Raw genomic sequence first — 25,449 nt, 5'->3', positions numbered from 1 at the left:
CAGACATCTGGGATCAGTGTAATTGTAAACTCAAGTTCATAGGAGGCATGAAAGTCTTGGTATATGTACTACATTGGGCACAAAACACCTGTAGGCCAGTGAGCTGGAGGATCCAGTCTGGTAAAATTTCAGGGAGAGGCATCCAAACCTGTAAAATTTATTCAGTCTTTCCTTCCTCTCCTCCATGAAATTTATACATTAGTTTCATTTTTAGATTCTCGTTTTTAATAATTTTTTGTACTGTACTTCCATGTATTGGGGTGTGGTTCCACTGTAAATCAAGTATAGCCCTGATGATAGTCATTGCTTAATGGCTGAAAGAGTTGTCAGTTTAAGAATAAATAAATGGCGCAACAGATAGCAATCTGTTCCTTCAAAAGGAAGTACAGGAAATTGTAAAGGTGTTGCCCAAAAACAGCAGATGCCACAGGGGCTGTGAATATTTCACAGAAGAAAGAATATGGCCAAAAAAACAGAATCTGAATGGAAAATTAAGGAAATCCTGGATAGACTTGGAGAAGGTATTCCCTCACAGGGAGAAGGATACCATTGTGATAAACATTGCACCTCTTACAGAATCTTAGGAAATTTTCTTTATATTCATCTAGAACTTATTGGTTAATTTAACGAGATTGTTGAAAATGTTAATTTTCAAAATTTGCCTTTCATCATGCAGTTTCTTTTTGTTGAATTGTTTTACCAGTCTAGGAAATAACTTGAAGAGTCAAGCACATAAATGCTGTGATGCCTTTGGGGTTTAGGATGTATAATGAAACTTGGTGGGATGCAGCAAAAATTCATTCCATTACATTAACTTTCTGTATCATGAGTTTTATGTAAAACAATCAAAGTTCTTTGAAAAAACTTAACAGATAATTGAGTGAAAAGATCATAGGAAAACACCTTTTATGATGCCAGTTACATAAATACAATGTTAAAAAATGCCTAATTAACATTTTAATTTTGTGCTTTGTGAAGGGTATCTAATCAGTGGATTGCCAGAACTACTTTTAAGGACTTACAGACAAATAAACCATAAGAGTCATAGCCTGATTTTCTTGATTTTCTCTTCATCTATGTACTGTATTACCATTAAAGTTTTCATCATCACCATTCCATATCGAGATGGCAGAGCAGTTTCTTGGTCTTGGATGAGCCAGCTATCACTCAGCATGATTTTTCATCTTTATAATCACCTCCAAAATGAATGCAATAGCTGCTATTACAATTCCTGATGGGAGAGAGCAAGTTATAATTTTATGACACTCTTTTGTTGAAATGATATTCCGGATAAATACTTTCTTTCCAAAATATATACAGTATTTATTATTATTATTATTATTATTATTATTATTGAAAAGGATGGCTGTATTGTGCAAATTTATCTTATGCAGGATCTTTTCTGTTTTCCTTATAATTCGCTTTTCAGGCTCAGTGATGTTGGTCAGCAACTGGCCAATATTCATATTGGAAAAAGGATAGTGTGTGGAATGCGGGAAGTCTTTTACCGAAATATTCAATCAGAAATCCGTGGAATCCTTCGTGGTCTGGATTCAGGTTCTTCTACTTCAGTTTGTGGTACCGTGGACATGTTTCGACCATCATTGGTCATCTTCAGGACGTGGTTGAGAAGGATCTGGAGAAACAAGGCTCTTGGGTCGGTATTTATAGGGGGGGTCTTGATCAGTGCTGAATTATGATTGGGTGCCCAGGGCAGGTCATCTCAAGTGGAGCCATCTCTCCCATGTTGATGTCGGGAGCTCGTCTTGCGTGCGAGCAGCTTTGTAGTGCTGGGGATGAATAGGAGAATTTCGATCCTCAGATGCAGAATTTTGATTAGCTTGTTCGCTATGGGGGTCGCTCGGTGCAGGTCTCCTGGCAGCCGTGGGGAGAAGAAAGGTTTCCTGCATGATGTTGAGGGTTGGTTTCTCCTTCCTAGTGTGCAATGCTTCCAAGAGGCTCAGGCGGCTGTGGTCCATAGTTCGGTCAGTTATTTCCATATTTGTGATTATATCTTTTCTTGAAATTCTCCTGGTTATGGGTGGTCCTGGCATGGTTAAAGATGGCTTCCTCTTGGGTGTAGCAGGAAATCCTCTTGGAGAAACATCGGTATGACCACCATATACCGGTGTAAGAACTGAGGCATCCACAGACAGGGCATGAGTACTGGGATACCACATTGGTTTTCTTCAAGGGGTCCTGCTGAGAGGGGCCTGGATTGTTACACATCACCAGGCTGCTTGTCTTTTTGCTCTTGTAATAAACAACCAGATGAATATTCTTATTGTGGTCAACAGGGCAGACATTATCCTCGATGATGTTCTTGAGGACATGTTCATCTTCTTTATATTTATGATGAAATTGTCCTTTATAGAAGAGCTCTATGCATTCAGGGCCATCGAGGCAAGGTTCCTGCCGGTAACATTTATCGATGTTTGCCTTGATAGACTCTTCTGTATATTGGTTTGGGTGTCCATTGTCGATGAGGTCTGGGGCAATATGTTCCATTTCTTCGTGTGTGTCATTCCAGGAGGAGCAGTGCGAGAGGGCCCTCCTGACGTAGCCCAGACCCTCATCGACAATGAGACCCAAACCGAAGTATAGAAGAGTCTATCAAGGCGAACATTGATAAATGATACTTGCAGGAACCTCACCTCGATGCCCCTGAATGCATAGAGCTCTTCTATAAAGGACAATTTCATCATAAATATAAAGAAGATGAGTGTGCCCTCAAGAACATCATCAAGGATGATGTCTTCCCTGTTGACCCCAAAAAGGATATTTATCTGGTCGTTTATTACAAGAGCAAAAAGACGAGCAGCCTGGTGAAGTGTAACAATCCAGCCCCCTCTCAGCAGGACCCCTTGAAGAAAACCAACTTGGTATACCAGTACTCATGCCCCATCCGAGGATGCCTCGGTTCTTACATCAGTATGGCCACCATGTGTTTCCCCAAGAGGATTTCCTGCCATGCCCAAGAGGGAGCCATCTTTAACCATGCCAGGACCACCCATAACCAGAGAATTGCAAGAAAAGATATAATCACAAATATGGGATTAATCGACTGAACTACAGACCACTGCCGCCTGTGCCTTTTGGAAGCATTGCACACTAGGAAGGAGAAACCAACCCTCAACATTACGCAGGAAATCTTTCTCCTCCCAAGGCCGCCAGGAGACCTGAATCGAGCGACCCCCATAGCGAACGAGTGAATCAAAATTCCGCACCTGAGGATCGAAATTCTCCTATTCATCCCCAGCACTACAATGACGCTTGCTCGCAAGACGAGCCCCGAACATCAACATGGGAGAGAAAGCTCCACCTGAGATGACTTGCCCTGGGCACCCAATCATAATTCAGCACTGATCAAGACCCCCACCCTATAAATACCGACCCAAGCACTTTGTTTCTCCAGATCCTTCTCAACCACGTCCTGAAGATGACCAACGAGATGGTCAAAACATGTCGACAGTACCACATCCTGAAGTAGAAGAACCTGAATCCAGACCACGAAGGATTCCACGGATTTCTGATTGAATATTTCAGTAAAAGACTTCCCGCATTCCACACACTATCCTTTTTCCAATATGAATATTGGCCAGTCGCTGACCAACATTGCTGAGCCTGAAAAGCAAATTATAAGGAAAATAGAAAAGATCCTGTATAGGATAAATTTGCATAATACAGCCATCATTTCAATAAGACCTGTTTAAGAGAGTGTCTGTTTTCTTCATATTATTATTATTATTATTATTATTTTTATTATTATTATTTATTATTATTATTATTATTATTATTATTATTATTATTATTATTATTATTATTATTCAGTAGATGAAACCTATTCTTTGGAACAAGCCCACGGGGGCCATTGACTTAAAATTCAAGCTTCCAAAGAATATGGTGATCATTAGGAAGGAATAAGAGGAAGTAAAGGGAAATGCAGAAAGAAGAGATAACACTTACAGTATTAACAAAGAAAAAATAGATTAATAAATACCAGGTAGATAAATAGATAAAAATGTATCAAAAGGCAGAAGAAGAATAGTATTAGGGTAGTAATTCATTGCATTTTCACTTGAATTTCTGAAGTTCCAATTGCATAACATCCTCTGGGAGCCTGTTCCGCAGTACAGTGATTTGAGGAGTAAAGGACCTCTGGAACTGAGAAGTTCAACAGCTGGGCATATATACTGTATATTGGTGCTGCTGTGCAGCGAATTTGGTTGCTCTCAGCAGATAAAGGGGATCAGGGATCAAGTGTGAATGTGAAAGACCTCTGTTGAAATACAACTTATGAAAAAGTGACAAACGAGAAATGAAAAGTGACAAACAAGACCATCCATTGATGGTCCAAGTCATAACTGCTACTATTAGGAAACAGAAATCTACCACCATGAACCACTTTATCTAAAAGAGATAAATCTCTGGCAGCAGCAGACATCCACACCGGAGAACAGTATTTTAGTAAAGGAAGTACAATGACCTAAAATAGGTTGCATTGATTTAATCACTCCTAAATATATGAGGCCTACGAACAATACCTAAATTTCATGTGACATTTGCTGAAACTTTCATTAGATGTTTCTCAAACGTTAGATGTGAATCAAAAGTCACACCTAGAATAGTTAAAGCTTCAGACTCATTCAGCAAAATTCCACCCACCTGAAAACCCGTGCACTGTAGGCATTAAGGTTCTTTGCAGTGTGCACTTGGCCCCTAGCTGCAGCCCCTTTCGCTCCTTTTACTGTACCTCCTTTCATATTCTCTTTCTTCCATCTTACTTTCCACCCTCTCCAAACAACGTTTACCTCCTGTTACACCTTTCAAACCTTTTTTTCATTGCTGAATAACCTCATAGGTCCCAGTGCTTGGCCTTTGGCTTAAACTCTATATTCACTCAATCAATCCACCTGAAGGGGTGGATGGGGTGGGAAATCTGTACAAGATCTGCTTATCAATAGTGCTTTTATTTTACTGGGGTTCAGCCTCATACCCCACTAACTACACTATTCCCTGATCTGGCTCATGTCCTGATTGAGGCCGAGGGCAGCTTCATTTCTCATAAGTGGAGACTGTACTACACTCATGTGTTGCATCATCGGCAACTGAACAATCTTGTTTTCTAGGCCAACAACCATACTGTATCACTTTTATTCACTAAAAATAACACTGGACCAAGAACACTGCCAGTGGAACTCCTGACACAATAGGTCTTGGTTCACTAAGGATCGCATCCACGCCAACTCACTGCTGCCTACCTATAAGGAAATCTTGAAGTAAACCTACAACATATTCACCCACTCCAAGTTTCTGAAGTTCATAAATAAGTGCCTTGTGATTTACTAAATCAAAAGCAGCACTAAAATCTACAGTATTTGAATTACTCTGTACTCAAAACCCTTATCAAGGCTCCCTTGCAAATGGCATGTCAGGTCTACAAGAGCATTGCAGGTACCTAACTGCTTCCTGTATGTAAACTGACTATCGGCTAACAGTCATTTAGATTCCACATACATATATAGTGGCATGAAAATAAGTTTTTCTGCAACTTTGGAGAGCACAGGGAGAATAGAGATTGGCCTGTAGTTAATGCAGTTTCCAGATATGTCGCTCTTTGGAACGGGCACTGTATTACTAAGCTTGCGCTCATCCACAAAGATACTACATTGACATAAAAATCTATAGAATCTAGTAATCTTGGGAGACAACACATTAGAAATTTTTTTAAAGAACAAAGGGAAGAAACCATATAGATCCTCTCCACCCCAGCTATCAAGATTATCCAAATTTTGTAAGAATAGGTTCAGGATGACAAGTATCAGGGAGAGGGACATCCTCAGCTGATTGTTTGGCTTCAAAAGCTCCATGAAGCAGTTCATCCTTTTCCCTAGTGCCAGTACTCAATCTACCATCAGTTAGTAGTGGTGGAATGGAAGACAAGCCGGACCGAAAGATAGATATTGCCAATTTGGTCCACCACAGATGAGACTGAGTAATTCCTTCAAGTTTCCTCTTCAAGGAATTACTGTAATTTCTCTTGGCTGTATGGTAAGTTCTATTTGCAGCACGCGAGGCTCAACAAAAATGGTGTAATTTTCCTTTGAACAATTTTGTCTCCATGGGTTGAATTTGGTCTGTTTGTTTGGTAGGCTTGTCTACATGTACCATCAAACCATGGCTGGTCATTTGTCTTGGATTTGATGACCTTCCTAGGGACATATCTTATTAAAATAGCCATCAGCATTTCACTCAACTTCTTGGGATCAGGATCTAATATAGCAACTGAAATGTTAACCCTCTTAACCTCTCTTAACATTTCAGTGCCTGTCAGGCACTGAAATGTTAAGTGCCTGACAGGCTTCAATAATGCTATCCCAGTTGGCTCTGGATTTCATCCAGACCGTTTTTCCAACGGTGGAATTAGGAATATACATTGACAGATATATCCATTTCAGTGGCACAGTGATCAGAAGTGCCTATATATTCACAGACCTTGGACTTCACAATAGCTGGAATACCTGTGAATATGAGGTCTAATCTATTACCAGAAATGTGCATGGGTTCCTTAGTCAGCTGGACAAAATCAGAGGATACATAGAACTCAAGACCAGACTGGCCATGTTGATCTGTGGAATTTGAATTTAGCCACCCACTGTGCTTTACATTACAGTCTTCACAAATAACAGATGAAGCTTTTGAATCCTGTGACTGAGTCATACTAATTCTTGCTAAAAGGCAGTCATATATATAATCATCGATATTTGGACTGCGGTAAAGAGCAAATACGTAAACATTGTAGAACTTACTGAAAATTTTAAAACAAAGAACTTCATGGCAACTACACTCCAAATTTTTTTTTTATGATAATAGGTCGTCCAGACTTAGTGTATACTGTACAGCCATACCTTTCGCATGTGGGATGTTACAACGATAAATAAAATCAGGGCCATCAAACCCCGGGATTAAAAACTCATCCTTTGACTTGTTACTACTTACATGAGTCTCAGATAAAAACATCAAATCGTAGTCAGGGGCACAACTCTGGAGATCAAGGAATTTTGACCTTAAGTCCCAAATATCTGAGTAAAGTACTTTCAGTTTTTCTTACTGTAATGAGTAACAGACCCAGGGTTTAGCTCAATGTCTCCCGAAAGAATTAAAATTAACAAAAAATCATTATCAAAACTAATAAATGAACTCATAGCAACAGTAACTTTATAAAAGTCACCAGAACAATCAACAACAATATCATTAACAACAACAGTATTTACATTATTTACAAAAAAATTCTTTTGAGAGTTTAAATAAATGTCACCATACGACATTAAAGAAACGCCAGAAGCGACTGGTTGACAATGTGGGGCCAGCACACCTTGTAAGACAAAAGAAATCCGCCAGGTTTGCCACAACAGCTTGGGAAGGATAGCCAACATGGATTTAGAAATGAAACACTCAGAAGGAAAAGATTAGGTAAAGACAAAGGCACTACTGATAATCCACCAAGCAACTTTTGCTTTCTCATCATCCTGTCATACACACTTTTCAATACAACAGGAAGGTGAACAAAAAGAGGATGAATGCCTGATTGTACCCTCATGCAAGGGAACTCAAACCCAAGACCATGAAAGGTCATGGTACAATGGCTATGGCACAGTCCAAGGTTGGAGAACAAGGTTTATATTCAGAGTAGCCTTCTCTTAGAAGGGTTGCCTACCAAAACTAGAGTCCCTTCTACCCACTGGTTTGATTCCAGAGTGTCCTTCTTGTAAAAGAATTGCCTGCCAAGGCTAAAAAGTCTCTTCTACCCTAACTCATGTAGGCAGGGACATCACCCTCTGAAGTGAATGTTGCTAAGAAAAGCTACATTAACCCACTACCCACGATAAAATTGGGTCTATTCCAACTCTAATAAATATAATGTCTGAATTTGACAGGTATATATATGTATGAGAGGTAATAGACTTTTAACCTTCTCATGGTCAGGTAGGCAACATGACCTTGTCGTGATTATGGGACATGGGTTTGTTTCCTGCTACTGATCATCATAACTGCTTCAAATTTTTTGCACTTGGATCTAAGACTTTGTAGTGACAAGCATACTCGTCCAAAAAAATGTGAAGAATTCGAGAAGTTAAGAGGGCATTGTGGCTATTACAATTACACATACTGTCTATATACCTATATATACCATGTATATATATATATATATATATATATATATATATATATATATATATATATATATATATATATATATATATATATATATATATATATATATATATATATATTGTTATGTTCTGAGGCCCAGTTGGAAGAGTTAAATTGGATTTTGAATGTAATTTGCCTTAGGGGCCAACACCTAGAGCTCAGAACATAAGCAATAAATGTAAATACTAAGATGACTTACCTTGATATTACATCTATTCAACAGGGAAATGGAAGGTTGCCCTTCAAACCAGTCAAGTAACTTTAAATTGAATTTATTTACAAGCTGAGCAATCAGAAAATTAATATGAAATGGCCAACTGAGCAGCAAACAAGAAACATGCAATGTGCAATAAAAGTGAGACTATGCATAGCAAATAAACAAATCTGGGAAGGGCTGCAGCCCTGAAAGAGTTTGACACGCAAATGAAAACCACTGCTGTTGAGACTGGCTGATAAATACTAGATTTTAGCACAACATGAACGCAGATGGGGGCCCGATCACGTGCCCCTGGACCACTGGTAGTCACAAGACTTGCACATAGCAAGATGGCAGTTAAACGTTTAAGGCTGTTTGGTTCACAAGGATGGGCAGAAAACTCGAAGAGCCAGATAACAGGATTCTGGAAAAGAATTCAAGGTTAGCATTCACATATATTGACTTTCCTCATGTGAAATTACTTATTCACGATGGAAGAAATTATCAGTTAGATTTAATTATGACATGGTAACACTATGCTGGGAATGCTCTAGTTATCACAAAACAAACTTGATTTAAGCTTGGAACAAGTCATGAGGGCAAATATGCGTGCCAGGCTGTGGGAAACAAAGGGGCTTTGTTTTGGGAGAATGAAAAGTTGGAAATACTGAAAATGGAGAGAAATTCACATGAAGGAAAAGAGCACTGGTGTTGCTTGCAACTTCAAGATGTACCTTATTGCATCTGTGCATGGAGCTCGCTTGCAAAAGATGAATTCCAGCTGCAGAAGTCCCAACACATGGCCAGTGTAAAGAGGGAAGGACAGTACCAACTGGGCACTGTGGCGGTCAGTAGTGGAGTGACGAGCGAGGTCGTGAGGCGTCCCCATTCAATTTCTAGGGTTGGGCAAACAGGACAAGGGTCAGTCTGGAAGGACCAATAGCAACCAGCACAGAGGTCGAATGGAAATAGGTCTTATAGTTAAGGCTACTAAGGGTCAGCCTAGCAGCCCAACTACAGTCCTGACTGGTCTTTCTTGCCTGATGGCTTTCTGTCCCCCAAAATCATACAATGTCAGGTTAGGACGTCTACATTTGTCCACCCCCTAGTGGGGTCTCCCCCAGCCACCATTAAATTTGATTTCCTAGCTAACTGGCTGAAGGGACGAATTTTCTAAATATGTGAATATATATATATATTATTGTAAGAGATCACATTGGCGGTCTCTCGGGCGCACGTGTGTGTGAATCATCCATCGGAGAAAACAAGACAAAGCATCCCGTTTTCTCTCTCTCCCTCCTGCGTCAGCTGGAGGGGACTGCTCGAAGGAACGCAACTTCTACCATACAATATTTCTGTCTGTTTCTCTCTAACCATTGTTGTCTCGATTCATGTACAATCACCACTACTTGCATTGACATGCAAGCATTACAATCACGTACACCTAATGTTCCACCGAATCTTCTGTGTCAAACTGTATGTATGTTTCTGTTTGTGAAGATGCCAAACGTCTCGCCATTTCACATATATTATGCTACTGCGTTGTATTTATTAATCTGTCTCGAATCTCATGCAATTGGCCATATGTGGAATTTCCTGGCCTTTCCACTGATATATGTTTTATCATTGTATGTTTATTATGTCTCTCCCAATCGCCATCTGTTTGTCTGTTGACAAACACAGATGTCCGAAACATTACCTCTGTTTTGCCCTGTCTGTGTGTAGAAACTACTTTGCGGCTCTCACCAGCCAATAACAACTTCGAAGATTCTGTACATTCATTTTCAGTAAGCAACCACCAATAAACTAGACAACACCCAGTCAGTATGTCACTCAATACCATCCTTACATATATATATGTATATGTATAATTGAATCACAAAAATATGGAATGTGATGAATATATCAATAAAGACAAAATCCACGAAGGAAAGAGAAACTTGCAGCACTCCAGTGTTTCTCTTTCCTTTGTGGATTTTGTCTTTATATATGTATATAATACAGTATATATATATTTATATATATGTATATATATGTGTGTGTGTGTGTGTGTGTAACTGAATCTCGAAAATAAGAAACGTGATGAATATATAAATAAAGACAAAATCCACGAAATAAAGAGAAACTGCACTCAATGTTTCTCTTTCCTTCATGGGTTTTGTCTATATTATATATTTATATATATATATATATATATATATATATATATATATATATATATATATATATATATATATATATATATATTATATATATATATATTATATATATATATATATATATATATATATATATATATATATATATATATATATATATATATATATATATATATATATATATATATATATATATATATATATATATATATATATATATATATATATATATATATATATATATATATATATATATATATATATATATACATATATATATATATATATATATACATATATATATATATATATATATATATATATATATATATATATATATATATATATATATATATATATATATATATATATATATATATATATATATATATATATATACATATACATATACATACATACATATATAGTCACGAAGTGATCAAGCACCTGGTTATTACACAGATAATAAGACCAAAAAGTTACCTCACTTCGATCAGATATTTGAAACCACATAACAAAATTATTAAGACTGAATACTCTAAAGGTACAGTGACCCCATAAAACTTACTTATCACTTGAGAAAATCAATCTAATTTTATCAAGTTATGGGTGAGGTAACAACCAACAAGCTATAAACAGACTAATAGAAAATGGGCATCACTTCAACAAACACTATAATGGTTTCCCTGGTTCTATTTCACCTAGATAAGTCTCAGGTGAACAAACAGATATATCACTTACCTTGTACACATTCATTAATTTCTCTTATTACTAGTGGTCAAAATAAAACACTGTGCTTTTAAAACTTTAAACAGACAAATTTATTTCTAAGTTCAAAAGTTATATGCAGAGTTCACAGTCTCAAAAAGATTTACTGTTATCTGACAACAGTATAAGATTTAAGTATTTCTTAATCAAGTTTAATTCACAAAACTTTAATTTATTAAGAAAGCAATTTGGTTAAGTAAGATTCCAACCATTAACTATTACTCAAGTTTTAAACATATACCTAATTAACTAAACTCAACACAAGTGTTCACCAAAATATTACTGTCTGGAATCTATATAAGTATTCTCTGAAATCTCAGTAATAAGTATGCACTAACAAAATGCTAAGTAATGACCAGCACAAAACTTTGTAAAACATTAATTATAAAATTAGAGTAATATGATAACACAGACCCGCAGCCATTTCACTAAGACAAAAATATGTTTAAAGATTATATCAATCTTTCAAAAGATTACCTTCACTTTTAAAAAGGTTAAACTCACATCTTTCTAAGACACTTTCAAAGACAACACTGCCAAGTCACAATGACATACACAATGATATATAATTAGCAGCAATACACATTAGAACTCACTATAAGAGATATTATCCACCTCTTATCAAAATAATAATTCTCTTTTACCTAGAACATCACTTTAACTCTCAACACAATAAAAACCAGTAAACATCACATTATCTTTTTTAGGTGGTACACCATTATACACTTTACACAATGCTTGCACAATATAAATACCTTAGATCACTCTTACAAAATGTATACACTTCTTGGGTGAGTTTAACAAAACTTTTACAAACAGGAGAGCAGGCAGTATAACAGCCTTATACATGAATGGTAATTTGAGAGAGAGAGAGAGAGAGAGGGACACCCTATTTCCAGCAACCCCTGTTCCTGACTAACTCTTTCTCATTCAGCACTCCTCTTTTATCTTCAAGCCCTCCCAGAATACATGATACATAAAGTGTACATACATTATACATACAGGTATACATGTACGGTATACGTACAGGGAATTCTAAGGCTCAGAAGGAAATATGCCAGAGCTCTTATCAATGATTGACACCATCTGCTCACTCAAAACACCTGAGCAAATAAAGAGAAACGATTTTGGACCAATTTTGGCTCGCTGTCAGCATGTCAACTTCATCTACCTCTCTTCCTCATTCTTTCTACTCAAGATCATGGAAAATAACAGAGATAGACACAGCTAATAACCATGGAACAGACACACATGATAAATATATAATAAGGCATTCTGGCCGCTAGCTGTCAAGTCGTTACTGATAACCCAAGAGGCCCTTGCCTTTCCAAACACAACTTCGTCCAAACACTTATGTCAGTACAGGATGTAGTGATCTGATAATGGTTAAAAAATATCTCCCTCTCTACAACACAGCATGTTACGAATTTGAGTTCACTCAGTATAATATACTGCACAAGATATTAAACAAATGGAAAAAACATATCAAGATATTTTAAAAATATCATCACAACAAATGACAAATCTGCAAACAAAACATCAGAATTTTTACAGAGACACATATGATATTTGTAGAATGGTTTTATATATTATATAACACCTTATAATATATATATATATATATATATATATATATATATATATATATATATATATATATATATATATATATATACATATACATGTATACAGTAATACCTCGAACTTTGTGAGGTTAGGTTCCAGAACCCCTTGTGTTAGGCAAGGATTCGTGTAAGTTTGGTAGAGTCACTAAAAATGCTAATACATAAAGTAAATGTTCATTTCTAGAGTATAAACCCTAAATATGACAAAATCATGCTCCCAAAGTACTTTAATTTCATTTACAAATTAGCTTAATACCGTACTGTAATTCATATTTCAGTACAGTGCAGAGAGAGAGAGAGAGATTTGGGTTGTCCTCATGTTAAGTATCAAGAGAGTGAAATTATTCACGAATTATTATGGAGACAGAGAGAGAGAGAGAGAGAGAAGGGGACTTTGTTCTTACATTGAATATCTAGAGAGAAATTATTCATGATTTATGACAGAGAGAGAGAATAACTTTGGAAAGAGATAGAAAAATTATTCTTACGTTAGATATCAAAAGATGGAAATTCATAATTTATGAAGGAAAGTGAGAGAGAGAGAGAGAGAGAGAGAGAGAGAGACCAACAGTGGGCAATATTTTTTTCCCTTGATGGTCAATATGTCAATGTGTCAAGTCAAGATAATTGACAGTTAGGTTACACACTCCCCTCACTCCAAAGGATCGGAGAAAAGACTGGGGAAACTATTTAATTCTTTTAAAATTTACTATAGAAATGCACTAAGTTTTAATCATAACATGGAAAATATGAAAAAATTAATAACAAAGTAAGTCACATTTATCTATAAAACTACAGTATACAAAACAAATAAACATGCATGTTACATATGCATAAAAAATCTCTCTCCTATCTCAGTGAGAGGGAGAGAGAGCAAAAATACAACTCATACATCAAAGCAAATATTAAAGTACTGAGAGAGAGAGAGAGAGAGATGTTTACATCGATAGCTGTTTTGTGATTTTGGTTGATTTTACTGTATTTTAATGTAAAGTATGCCTGTACCATACAGTATTTATGTACAAAAATAAAAATACAAATTTTTCATAACAATTTTAGACATAAAAGCACGAAAACATATAAAATACTTCAAAATTAAACGTTTCCACTTCTGCAGGGTTTTTCGAGGATTTTGAAAAAATTCCATGTGCCAATTAGTTAGGTTCCAATGAAAAGTTTGCATGTCTGTGAATTTGTGCAACTCAAAGCGTATTACTGTATAGTATTACTCTTTAGTGTATATATATATAATTATATATTTATGTATATATATATATACAGTATATGTATATATATATATATATATATAATATATATATATAGTATATATACTGTATATATATATATATATATATATATATATATATATATATATATATATATATATATATATATATATATATATATATATATACTATATATATATATATATATATATATATATATATATATATAATATATATATATATATATATATATATATATATATATATATATATATATATATATATATATATATATATATATATATATATATATATATATGCAGTAAACTCCTGTATTTGCAGTCTCACTATTCCCAGACTCATGTATTTGCGGATTTCTCTGTGGAATGTATCTACCCATTATTCGTGAAAAATTTGCCCATTCGCGGTATTTTTCACTGAGAAATATTCACTAATTACTGTATTTTCATATCATTTTCTTGACTAAATGCACTTTTTGTGATAAAACAATTAAAATACTCAGGTATAAGCATTTTTAGAGTTTTTTTTTTTTTTTTTTGTTTAAACTATCAAACTAGGCAGTTCTAAGTGTTTTTAGAGGGGTTTCAAGTGTTCATGGATTTTAGCTATTAGCGGGGGGATGTAGTACGCATCCCCCACGAACACTGGGTTTACTGTGTATATATATATATATATATATATATATATATATATATATATATATATATATATATATATATATATATATATATATATATATATATATATATATATATATATATATATATATATATATATATATATATATATATATATAATGCCATGAAGGAAGGAGAAACAACGGAGTAGTGCTAGGCCTTTTGGCTTTATGACCTTTGCCTAGCAGTCTGCTAAGTAAAGGACATTAAATCGAAAGGCCTAGCACCACTGTTGTTTCTCTTTCCTTCGTAGCATTTGCGTTTTATGCGTTTATTTATATATTCATCACATTCCATATTTTTGTGATCCAGTTATATATATATATATATGTATATATATATATATATATATATATATATATATATATATATATATATATATATATATATATACATGGATACATACATATCTTTTCACTCTGTACCTCCCATAATATCTAAAAAATGTAAGACCACATGCAGTGCATGTATTAGTTGAAGGTACACTGAAAATATATTTTAAACTACAACCTGGTACACACATTGTGTGTGGCTTACATGTTTTGATGATTATAGTTTTTGTCCTTATTGTTATATAATTTTTACCATATGTATATGCATATATACATACAGTATATACTCTATATATGTATACAGTATATATAATGTATGTATATTATATATACATATATACATACATACATACATACATACATAATTCGAAGATTTTATATCATGTTCTGCTAAGTTGTGGGCACAGCTTTTTTTACTGACCCCACTATGGTAGAAAACTAAACTTTCGTTCAGAAACGAGCACCACTTTATGTGCCTATCTGCTGTTTGCCTCAAGTCAGACAGTTATTTTTAAACTTCAGGATATTGTAGTTGTTGTATATGTTTTAGGCTCTTCAAAATTTCTTTACAAGTAATCAGCAGAGAGTTGTTGTTGATGGGATCTTTATCAAGCCAAGACCTAGTGTGTCTGGAGTTCCACAGGGCAGTGTTCTTGGTCCAATGTTATGTTTAGTGTATACAAGTGATATGGTTGTTGGCCTGGAAAGCAAGGTTGTTCAGTAGGTCGATGATGCAACACTTGTGGGTGTAGTAAAGTCTTCACTTACGAGAACTGAAGCTGCCCTTATCGTCAATCATGACGTGGAGCAGATTACTGAATGGTGTAGTCAGTGGGTTTTGCAGCTGAACTCCAGTAAAACGAAAATGGTAGATTTCGTACTGATTTTCCACCCCATGATTCCCTTCAAGTGGAAGGGACTCTGCTTAATGTAACTTTTGATTAACATCTCACTACATTATTGAGCAACATCTAACGAAAGTGTCAGCAAATTCTGTACAAAAGTTAGGTATTGTAAGTAAAGCCTCATATATTTATAACAGTGATAAAATCAGTGCATCCTGTTTTGGGTCATTTGTCCTTCCTTTACTAGAATACTGTTCTCTGGTGTGCATGTTTGCTTCTGCCAGAGATTTATCTCTTTTAGACAGAGTGGCAGGTTTCTGTTCCCTATAATAGCAGTTATGACTTGGATCATCGACGGATGGTCTCTTGTTTGTCATTGTTTCATAAGTTGTATTTTAACAAGAGATCTTTCACATTCACACTTCATCCCTGATCCCCTTTTCCTGCCGAGAGCAACCAGATTTGCTTAACATCAGCACCAATATGCAGTAAATATGCCACTCTATTGAACTTCCCAGTTCCAGAGGTCTTTTATTCCTCACACGGTTGGAGTGTGGAACAGTCTCCCTGAGGATCTCAAGGAAGTGAAACCTCCAAAGTTCAATCAAAGATGCAATGCATTACTACCCTTAAGCAGCTCTCCTTGTATTTTAATAATTCACTTACAGTTTTATCCATGTATTTATTAATTTGTTAGATATTTTTTCTTTTCTAATAACGATCTCTTTCTGTATATCCTATTACCTTCTGTTACTTCTTTCAAATGAGCACCAGCCTTTGCTTAGATATTTTTCCATATGAATATGGGTAATCTAATGAATAATAATAATAATAATAATAATAATAATAATAATAATAATAATAATAATAATAATAATAATAATAATAATAATAATAATGTGTACTTCCAAAGAAAATTCTCTCACACGTCACTGTCGATAACATTATCATAATTTTTTCACATGAGATATCTGAATGCTCATCCCAGCTAATCTCCAGAGGAATAGTCGACTGTAATTCTCAAACTCATTTAAAGTTTCAAAACATTCTCAGAGTCCTAAGTTCACTGAAGATTTTCCAAATACCTTTACATTATAAATTTATTACCCAATTGCATATACACTGACCTCCAAGATAGACGCAGAAAACTCCATAGAAATCGCCAACATCCAAAGGTCGTAGGCCATCTGTCCCAAGAGATTCTTTCTTGAGACACAAGTAAGCATCCTTGATCCTCCTCTTGAACAGGTGATCCAGAATACCGAATTCTTTTAAGTTACAGATCCTGGGTGAGAAATCAGAAGAATTCTTTATGATCAATGACTAAATCCTCAAACCGTTATGCCTGAAGTGTCTTGGGAAGAATATTCACCATGTTTGCAATGAAAGTAGAGTATTTAATTATTTTTGTAAAAGTTGGAATTTAAAAAATGAACTTTTAAGATAACCTAAAAGTAGAATTACTTCATTGAAAATCTGCAAGAACAAATATTGCATGATTCAAGTAACTCTTGGCATTACAGCACATTATTATTATTATTATTATTATTATTATTATTATTATTATTATTATTATTATTATTATTATTATTATTGAAAGTCGAATTTGACAGTATACTTTGACAAAATATTGTTATTGTGGATGTTAATAGCAGTCCTACAGCTAGTCTTTGTACAATGCATCGTTAAACAAAAGCACAAAGTTTGTATGAATAATCTTTCCTTGATATTTTGAAATATAATGATGTCATGGAAAATTTAAACTCACATAGGATTGATCTTCTCCCTCAGAGGTGACCCTTTTGGGAACCCAAGTCCAATACTTGTTGCCTCAAAGAACTTCTGCGATGCCAGATACTAAAGGGCAGGTTTTGGTCTGTCGGGAGAGCAAATCGTCAATGAGAGTGAATCCATCAGTATTCCAAAGGTAACATTTTTCTCCTTTATTAGGTGGTATGCATGTAAAGCAGATTAAGGAAATAATGTGGCAATCACTGGATTAACCAAAAGAGAGAGATGCAAATAATTTGTTCATACTTTAAATTCTTATTATATAATTTGACATTTAGATATATCAGTCTCTTCAGCTGTACCTTGTAAGTGTGGTTGCATAGGATTGAGAAATTTGCCATGTTTGGAAACAGTTTTGAGGAGCATAGCAACTATTACCAAACATTTCCAAGAAGGGTTAATAGCTGTCAGCTGGACAGACTAACACACTGGCAGATTTGCCTGCTGTCTTTGAACTAATGCTGGTTACAAGAAAGATATAACGGTTTTCCAGTTTGTATGGAAACAAGTTTGTATGGAATCATGTACGCATCTGCGCAAAGCCATTCAGAAAGCTATCCAAGAGTTTACATCAGATTATTTTTTTTATTTTTAATGTTAAGGTTCAGCTTGGTGCATTTTTGCTGCTAATGAGTTCTAATCCCACCAAAAGCTACCTCACTCAGTTAACTAATATGATCATATAGGTGGGTTAAAAGACATTTCCTATCTTGCTAGATTTTCTACAGTACTTTAAAGGATTGTTCTTTTCTGAAATTGCTTTTCTGGTTTAGTCAGTATTACCATCATTGTCAAAATTGGTTTTTATTGGTGCTCTATAAAAAGAAAACTATTGTGCCGGCTTTGTCTGTCCGTTTGCAGTTTATTCTGTCCGCCCTCAGATCTTCAGAACTACTGAGGCTAGAGGGCTGCAAATTGGTATGTCGATTATCCACCCTCCAATCATCAAACATACCAAATTGCAGCCCTCTAGCATCAGCTTTTTTTTTTTATTTAAGATTAAAATTACCCATGATCGTGCTTGTGTCATCGATATAGGATAGGCCACCACCTGGCCATGGTTAAAGTTTCATGGGCCGTGACCACCGAAAGATAGATCTATTTTCGGTGGCCTTGATTATACACTGTAGCGGCTGTGCGCATTTTTTACTTGTTTATATCTGTAAAAAATCTGTTACCACGTTATCAGCACTACAATTGTCATTTTGTCAAAAGGACTATTTTACCTGAATTTATGCAAATCATGATTCACCAGAACTGCCACTTTGTTTATCGAGGATTGACCTACAAGAAGACAATCGTTTTACAGAAATTGCTGAAAATTCCTCACTGAAATTTCAGTAACTGTTTTCCCTGTGGGGGTTCTTATTTTAATCTGTAAACGTTCACATTAAATTGTGTATAAAATACTACGATTCTTTTGGTGGCAAAATATAATATCTATTTTACGTGAGCTGTTAGTAACAATTAGTTGAAAGTGTCACCAGCCTTGCCAGATCACCATTACCACTTGAGAATAACAATTAGGGTTACAACACAAGGAAATTCTAATCCTGACCTTTCTGTAAACGTCGTGCACAATGTAAAGCAGGAGCTGTTCGCTTACGAATGTTGCCATAGCCCCTCTTATTACCAAATCAGTAGCCTCAGAGGTATTCGTTACTGAAGATAGCTGGTTTTTAAGGAGGTACAGTCCCGAGTTCGAGGAGGATTCCTGTGGTAGCAAAGGAAAGGGGTGGGTGATCTAGTTGAAGGGAATTCTTGTTGTAACAAAAGAAAAGAAATGAGACAGAGTTCCAAATGCGTTCCAACGTAAGTGGAAGAAAGGAACTAAAAATAGCAGTTAAAGTTGACTCGGTTACCGAAAAAAAATGGGTTAAGGATTCATATAGTTTGAATGGGACTCCTGTGGAGGCAAAAGAAAGTCTGAAGAGGATTCCTGAGGTAGCAAAAGAAAGATGTTTTTGATGGAGCTTAAATGGATTCTTGTTGCTGTAAAAGAAAGAAAAAAATAGAGATCAAGTTCAAAGCGGATTCTTAAGGTAGCTGGCAGATGTCGAAATTCAATGTGGAAGGTGTTGAGGATTATGATACAGAAGGCAATTTGTTCAGAGGAATTAATAGCTTTTATGATGGAAGCAAAGTGTGTTAGATCACACAAAGGAAATGACTGGTTAAGGCTTGATAATGGGTCTCAAAGAAGACTGTTTCTGTGCAAACAATAATAGAAGTAAGCGAAAGACATGAGATGAGGATAAGAAAAGGGCCACTGCAAGGAGTGTGTGGTACCTGGTGCTTGGAGATGATATTGGTTGAAGGTAGTGATGGTTTGAAACTATTCGTAAGTGGAGAAATATGAAAGTGAATTTAAGCAGTATTAAGAATAGCGGTGACTGATTCATAGAGGTGTTAGATAGTAAATTTGATCGATGATGTTTGGATTAAGTAAGGGGTAAGTTGCAGAACAGGTTAAACAAGAAGGGTAGCAAGGTGTGATCAGAAGATTTGTAATAGACAAGCATTATCGAAGGAAGACAGAGCTGGAATATATGAAGGGATTGTTAAGCTCATTCTCGTTTATGAAAGAGAAATATTGAAGTTAAAGTTACTGAAATAAAATGACTGAAGCTGGGGAGAAATCTTTTGCATATTTCACATGGAATGAGATTATGACTGAATTTGAGTGGCAATAAAGTCAGTATAGGTGAAAATGTGGACCACAGTGTTTTGAGGTACAGTAGATTTTGATCATGTGGAGAGAATGGAGGATGACAATGACAGTATTGTGAAAAATGTACAATTCGGAAGTTTTTGTAAGAAGGACGAGAAGGAGAACTAGAAAGGTGTGGATAGATGCGGAGGAAGAGTACTGCAATGTACTTGTGTTAGTAACCAGGAAATTGGGGTAGGTTTGCACAAAATGAGTGAATTGCGCAGTTTGTTTAGGGGAATCTAATGAATCTTCTGTGTAGGTATAACAAGAGGTTAATGATGTAGAAGCTTTCGCATAGGGAGTCAATCAGTGATTCAAGGTAAAATTATTAAAGTGTCCATGATAGTCATGTAGTTTTTATCTTGGCGCCTTCTGTTACGGAAAACGGGTTTTGATTGATATATATATATATATATATATATATATATATATATATATATATATATATATATATATATATATATATATATATATATATATATATATATATATATACACGAGTTTATATATTTCTGTAAAGGGGATTTTGATTCTCAACAAGTATTGCTGGAAGAGACAGCTAGTGCAATGCCCACAGCTACACCGACTGTGAGTTATCTGTCAACAAAATGTTTCTAATCAGCTGAGTCATAGTGAAATTTCTGAGAGAGGTGTCAAAGTCTCTTCACCTCTTCATCTATACGGTCAGATAAGACTGGGACTTTTATATATATATATATATATATATATATATATATATATATATATATATATATATATATATATATATATATATATGTATATATATATATATATATATATATATATATATATATATATATATATATGTGTGTGTGTGTGTGTGTGTGTGTGTGTGTGTGTGTGTGTGTGTGTGTCTCATACAAGCCGTTGGCCTTTGGTATGCTGGATTCAGGTACAGTAACATTCACTAGAACCTTACTTCAATGGTTTGTCGGAGAGCACTTCCTGGAGGCACAAAAGTTTTGATCTTGCTCGCGAGGAGCTGTTGCAGGTTGTCGAAGGGAAGTTCTAACTTGGGGAGAATAAGCATCGCCTTCAGGTTCCCTCGGTAGACGGATCCGATGATGAAAGTCGCCAGAAACCAAATGCACGAGATGACTCTTTTGCCGTTGCTGGTTGGATTCCAGGGGATAGCTTTGAAATGAAGAAGTGTCAGTTTTTTTTTTTTTTTCTTCTCTGTTTTTGAGATGGTAACTGTTGCCCTTATTGTAGTTCGCTTAGCAAAATGATGTGCCTATACTGTGCAGTCTGCATGTGAATTATACAGGTATTCTATTCGGACAAAATTATGCTCATTTCGTATCTTTATTATGATAGTTCTTTGATCCTAGAATAAGATCTAACTTTTGTATTTCAGCGTTTATGTTTACTTTTAGTGAGATCATTCTCAAAATGATTACAAAAGTTTTGGTAAGTTTCCAGGTTAAGTGGTACAGATAATTTTGACTTAGTATAGTACAGTAATTGGGCAAAATAGTTGTAACTTATGCCATAAAAACCTTATTTCGTGATTGAATGCTGTATACTGTGTAGTCAAGTGATAAATTCCATTCCCTTCGACTTAGCACTTAGTTAGATACGCATGCATATCTGCCATATTTTTATGTATCATATATTTGCGAGTGAATTATGTGCATAAAATTCCAATGCTTTCTAGGTCTACCTCTCATCCTTCTTCCAAAAGCTTCTGAACTGTACATTTTTTACAGTGCTGTCATCCACTGTTCTCTCCACATCAACACCTTTATGAGAGTAACCGATGAAGAAGACACCCCCCCCCAGTATCCCAATGATGCCTTTGGAGTATGAGATTTAGGCCTGATGCCAAGCGCTGGGACCTGTGAGGTCATTCAGCGCTGAAAAGAAATTTGAGAGGAAAGGAGTTTTTGAAGGGGTAACAGGGGGAAAACCTCGCAGTTGCACTATGAAACAATTGTTAGGAGAGGGTGGACAGTAAGATGTAAGAACGAGGATATGGACTGAGGTACAGTAAAATGAATGAAAGGGGTTGGTGCAAAGAACCTTAAGTAATGCCTACAGTGCACCGCGTGAGGCGCACTGAAGCCACTACCCCCCTACGGTAAAGGATGCCTTTGTGTCTTAAATTTCGTCATAGTGAGGAGCAATCTACATCGACCGAATTCTTTTCCTAGACGTCCTCCTGATTTTACAAAAACGTTATAACTTCACATTCAGCATGGTATGTCAGTGATACCAACTCTGGACACTGCCCAAATGGCATCAGTGACCTCCACGACTTGGAGGTAGCCTTCAATTGAAGGAGCTTGAAAGAGCTACCCAGGAGCTAGTAAATAATGGTTCTCCAAAATCATCATCGGGAGTGTAACTAGGATGATATGTCAACTACAACGCTATAAATGACCAAGTGCAGATTAGTGCAGCCTACAAAAAAGGATGAGAGAATAATAAAGGAATTTATAGCCAACAACTTCTGTCCTGCAGGCATAAAGAAAACCCTTCATCTATCCCTCCAAAATGATGTTGGCCCCCTATCCATCCAGCCAGAGAACCAGTCAGATGTACAGACATACCTGCCGAAGGTAGGAGTGCGATCTCATTATACTTCCTGTATGGTGATGACTGAAGTCAAAGTCAAAGTCAAAGTCAAAATTCTTTATTCCATTAAAAATGGTTATCCTGCAAACTCTAAGAGTTTGCCATTAATTGATACTGCTGTCAAAAGCACTACTTCCTTCTCTTCAGGGGATACTGGCAGCAGTAACCGGAATATTGGAATATGAAAGGAACCCAGGGTGCATATACATTCTTGAGACCCTCAGCATTAAAGATGACTAGCTCTCGGTTAACTTACAATAAAAGTGGATATTTAGTTTACCAGCTTTAAAGTATCTTTACGACCACTGAACTTACTTAAGGATCACGAAGATGGATAGTGCATACACTTCCCATTCATTGGTCAGCACCATACCGCCATATATATACGAGTGTATATATATATATTTATATATATATATATATATATATATATATATATATATATAGTATATATATATATATTTATATAATCATTAAGCTACAAATTTCATTAATATCTAATTCGCTCTACCTCTGTAGTAATACCGAAGGGGGATTGTAATTGATAAGTGATAGTCACCTGACGGGCTCGACCCACCGACTGTAGCTATCTCTGAATTCAGTGCCGAGGGCTCTACCAACTGGCCTAATGATTGTGTAAAAAATCACTTTGAAAAATGCATACACTTTGATGTGATAAAAATTATATGCATACATATATATTAATATATATATATATATATATATATATATATATATATATATATATATATATATATATATATATATATATATACATACTGTATATATATTGTGCGTGTGGTATATCTATACTGTATAACTATAAACCAAAATTCAACTGGAAAAAAATACATGAATAATGAGGGCTAACTTACCCTGTCCAAGTAGAGGCATTATTATCAGCTCAGATGCAAACCATGCTTTGTCCTTCTGGTTTTCAGATCTTGAAAGAAACCGAGATCAAGTGTAGCAAGATTCTCGTAAAATGAACTAATTTGCTGTACTAATTTACTGTCATACAGGTTTCCGATACCTATTAGAAAGAAGACTAAGACGCGGCCATTTAAATATGTCCAAGAGACGCATGTCATTGATTATTTATTTATTACTTGATGCAGACCCAGTCGTTTGCTTTCATTAATTTCAACTTTTATAGATGTATGTTCATTGAGAATTACGCAAGGAAATACAATGCGGGAGCTGAATATTACCTCTTAAGAGATGAGCCAAATGAGATGTGATTGATGGCCAAGATTACGAAGAACGTTATAATCATAGTCACAAAGAGCAGAAGCCAGACCTAGTAGGATCAACGTAAAAATGTTTTAGTAATATAACTCTCTCTCTCTCTCTCTCTCTCTCTCTCTCTCTCCTCTCTCTCTCTCTCTCTCTCTCTCTCTTATAGCGGAAAGAAATTTTCCATATTTAAATTACGTATATTTTCTAGTTTATTAAACAGAGTTATGCTGGTTATTGGATTGATCTTTAGCCAAGACTCAGAAGCTAAATACATATAGGGGTACAATCGAACGCAGTCATTTACTTAAGAGTACGTAATTCTTACGGAATACATTGTAATCGTTACTTGTATCAGCTTTTTCAAGATTGCTTTTCTTTTGCGAATTTAGTGGTAACAGCAATTAATCTTTCAGTACTTTACCTTCTGAATCACTCCTGTAGGCTCAAGCATTTGTGAGGTACTTATCAATAACCTGGACGAGGATGATTATAAATATATTTCACTAACTGGCAGTTTACGACTCACCTGGTTCTTGTAAGCCTTAATGAAACCGGCCAGGTCGGACTCGTACACAGGGCGCTTGTGCGCGAATGCTTGGACGTCCATGTACAAAGGAACGCTGAAGTCGATCGCCTTCGCTCGGGAAGAGCTCATACTCAGCAGGGTTGCAGTCATGTCTACCTCCTAAGAAGGACATTGATTAGAGAATTTGTTTGCGGCGTCTTATGATGTGTAATAGGGAATAAAAAGGGAAATTCCTCTATAACCCGCGAAGCTTAGAATGTCGTGATGTAGTTAGGCAGTAGCGATTTTTTTTTTTCACAGACGGAGGTTCCAAGTTCCCAGGGAGAATTTCTTCATTTGATTTCATCTTTTGAATTTTTAAGGACTTCATTGGAAATCAAATAAAAAAATTAAGAAATTCGTGAAATTCGGAGCGTATTATATTGCCGTTCTATTTTCACACACACACACACAAAACACACTGGTCCCTGCAGGAGGTTAGTGCCGTCAGTGCACCTTACGGGGTGCGCTATAGGCATT

The 25,449-nt window shown here is 35.6% G+C and overlaps 1 protein-coding gene across 1 annotated transcript; it reads right to left on the bottom strand.

Moving 5' to 3' along the window:
* Nucleotides 1-17,155: 17,155 nt before the first annotated feature.
* LOC136850443 (uncharacterized) lies at nt 17,156-25,211 on the bottom strand. Its single transcript, XM_067124021.1, has 4 exons — nt 24,931-25,211; nt 21,508-21,822; nt 17,832-17,920; nt 17,156-17,348 (listed from the first exon to the last, which is right to left on the bottom strand). Exons 1-4 carry the CDS (start codon nt 25,078-25,080, stop codon nt 17,156-17,158), a joined length of 747 nt encoding a protein of 248 aa, XP_066980122.1. The 5' UTR covers nt 25,081-25,211.
* Between the last annotated feature and the right edge of the window lie 238 nt (nt 25,212-25,449).

Source organism: Macrobrachium rosenbergii, chromosome 22 (genome assembly GCF_040412425.1).
Source record: "Macrobrachium rosenbergii isolate ZJJX-2024 chromosome 22, ASM4041242v1, whole genome shotgun sequence".
NCBI lineage: Eukaryota > Metazoa > Arthropoda > Malacostraca > Decapoda > Palaemonidae > Macrobrachium > Macrobrachium rosenbergii.
The sequence above is the reverse complement of the archived record's forward strand: the minus strand, read 5'-3'. Positions and strand labels throughout refer to the sequence as shown.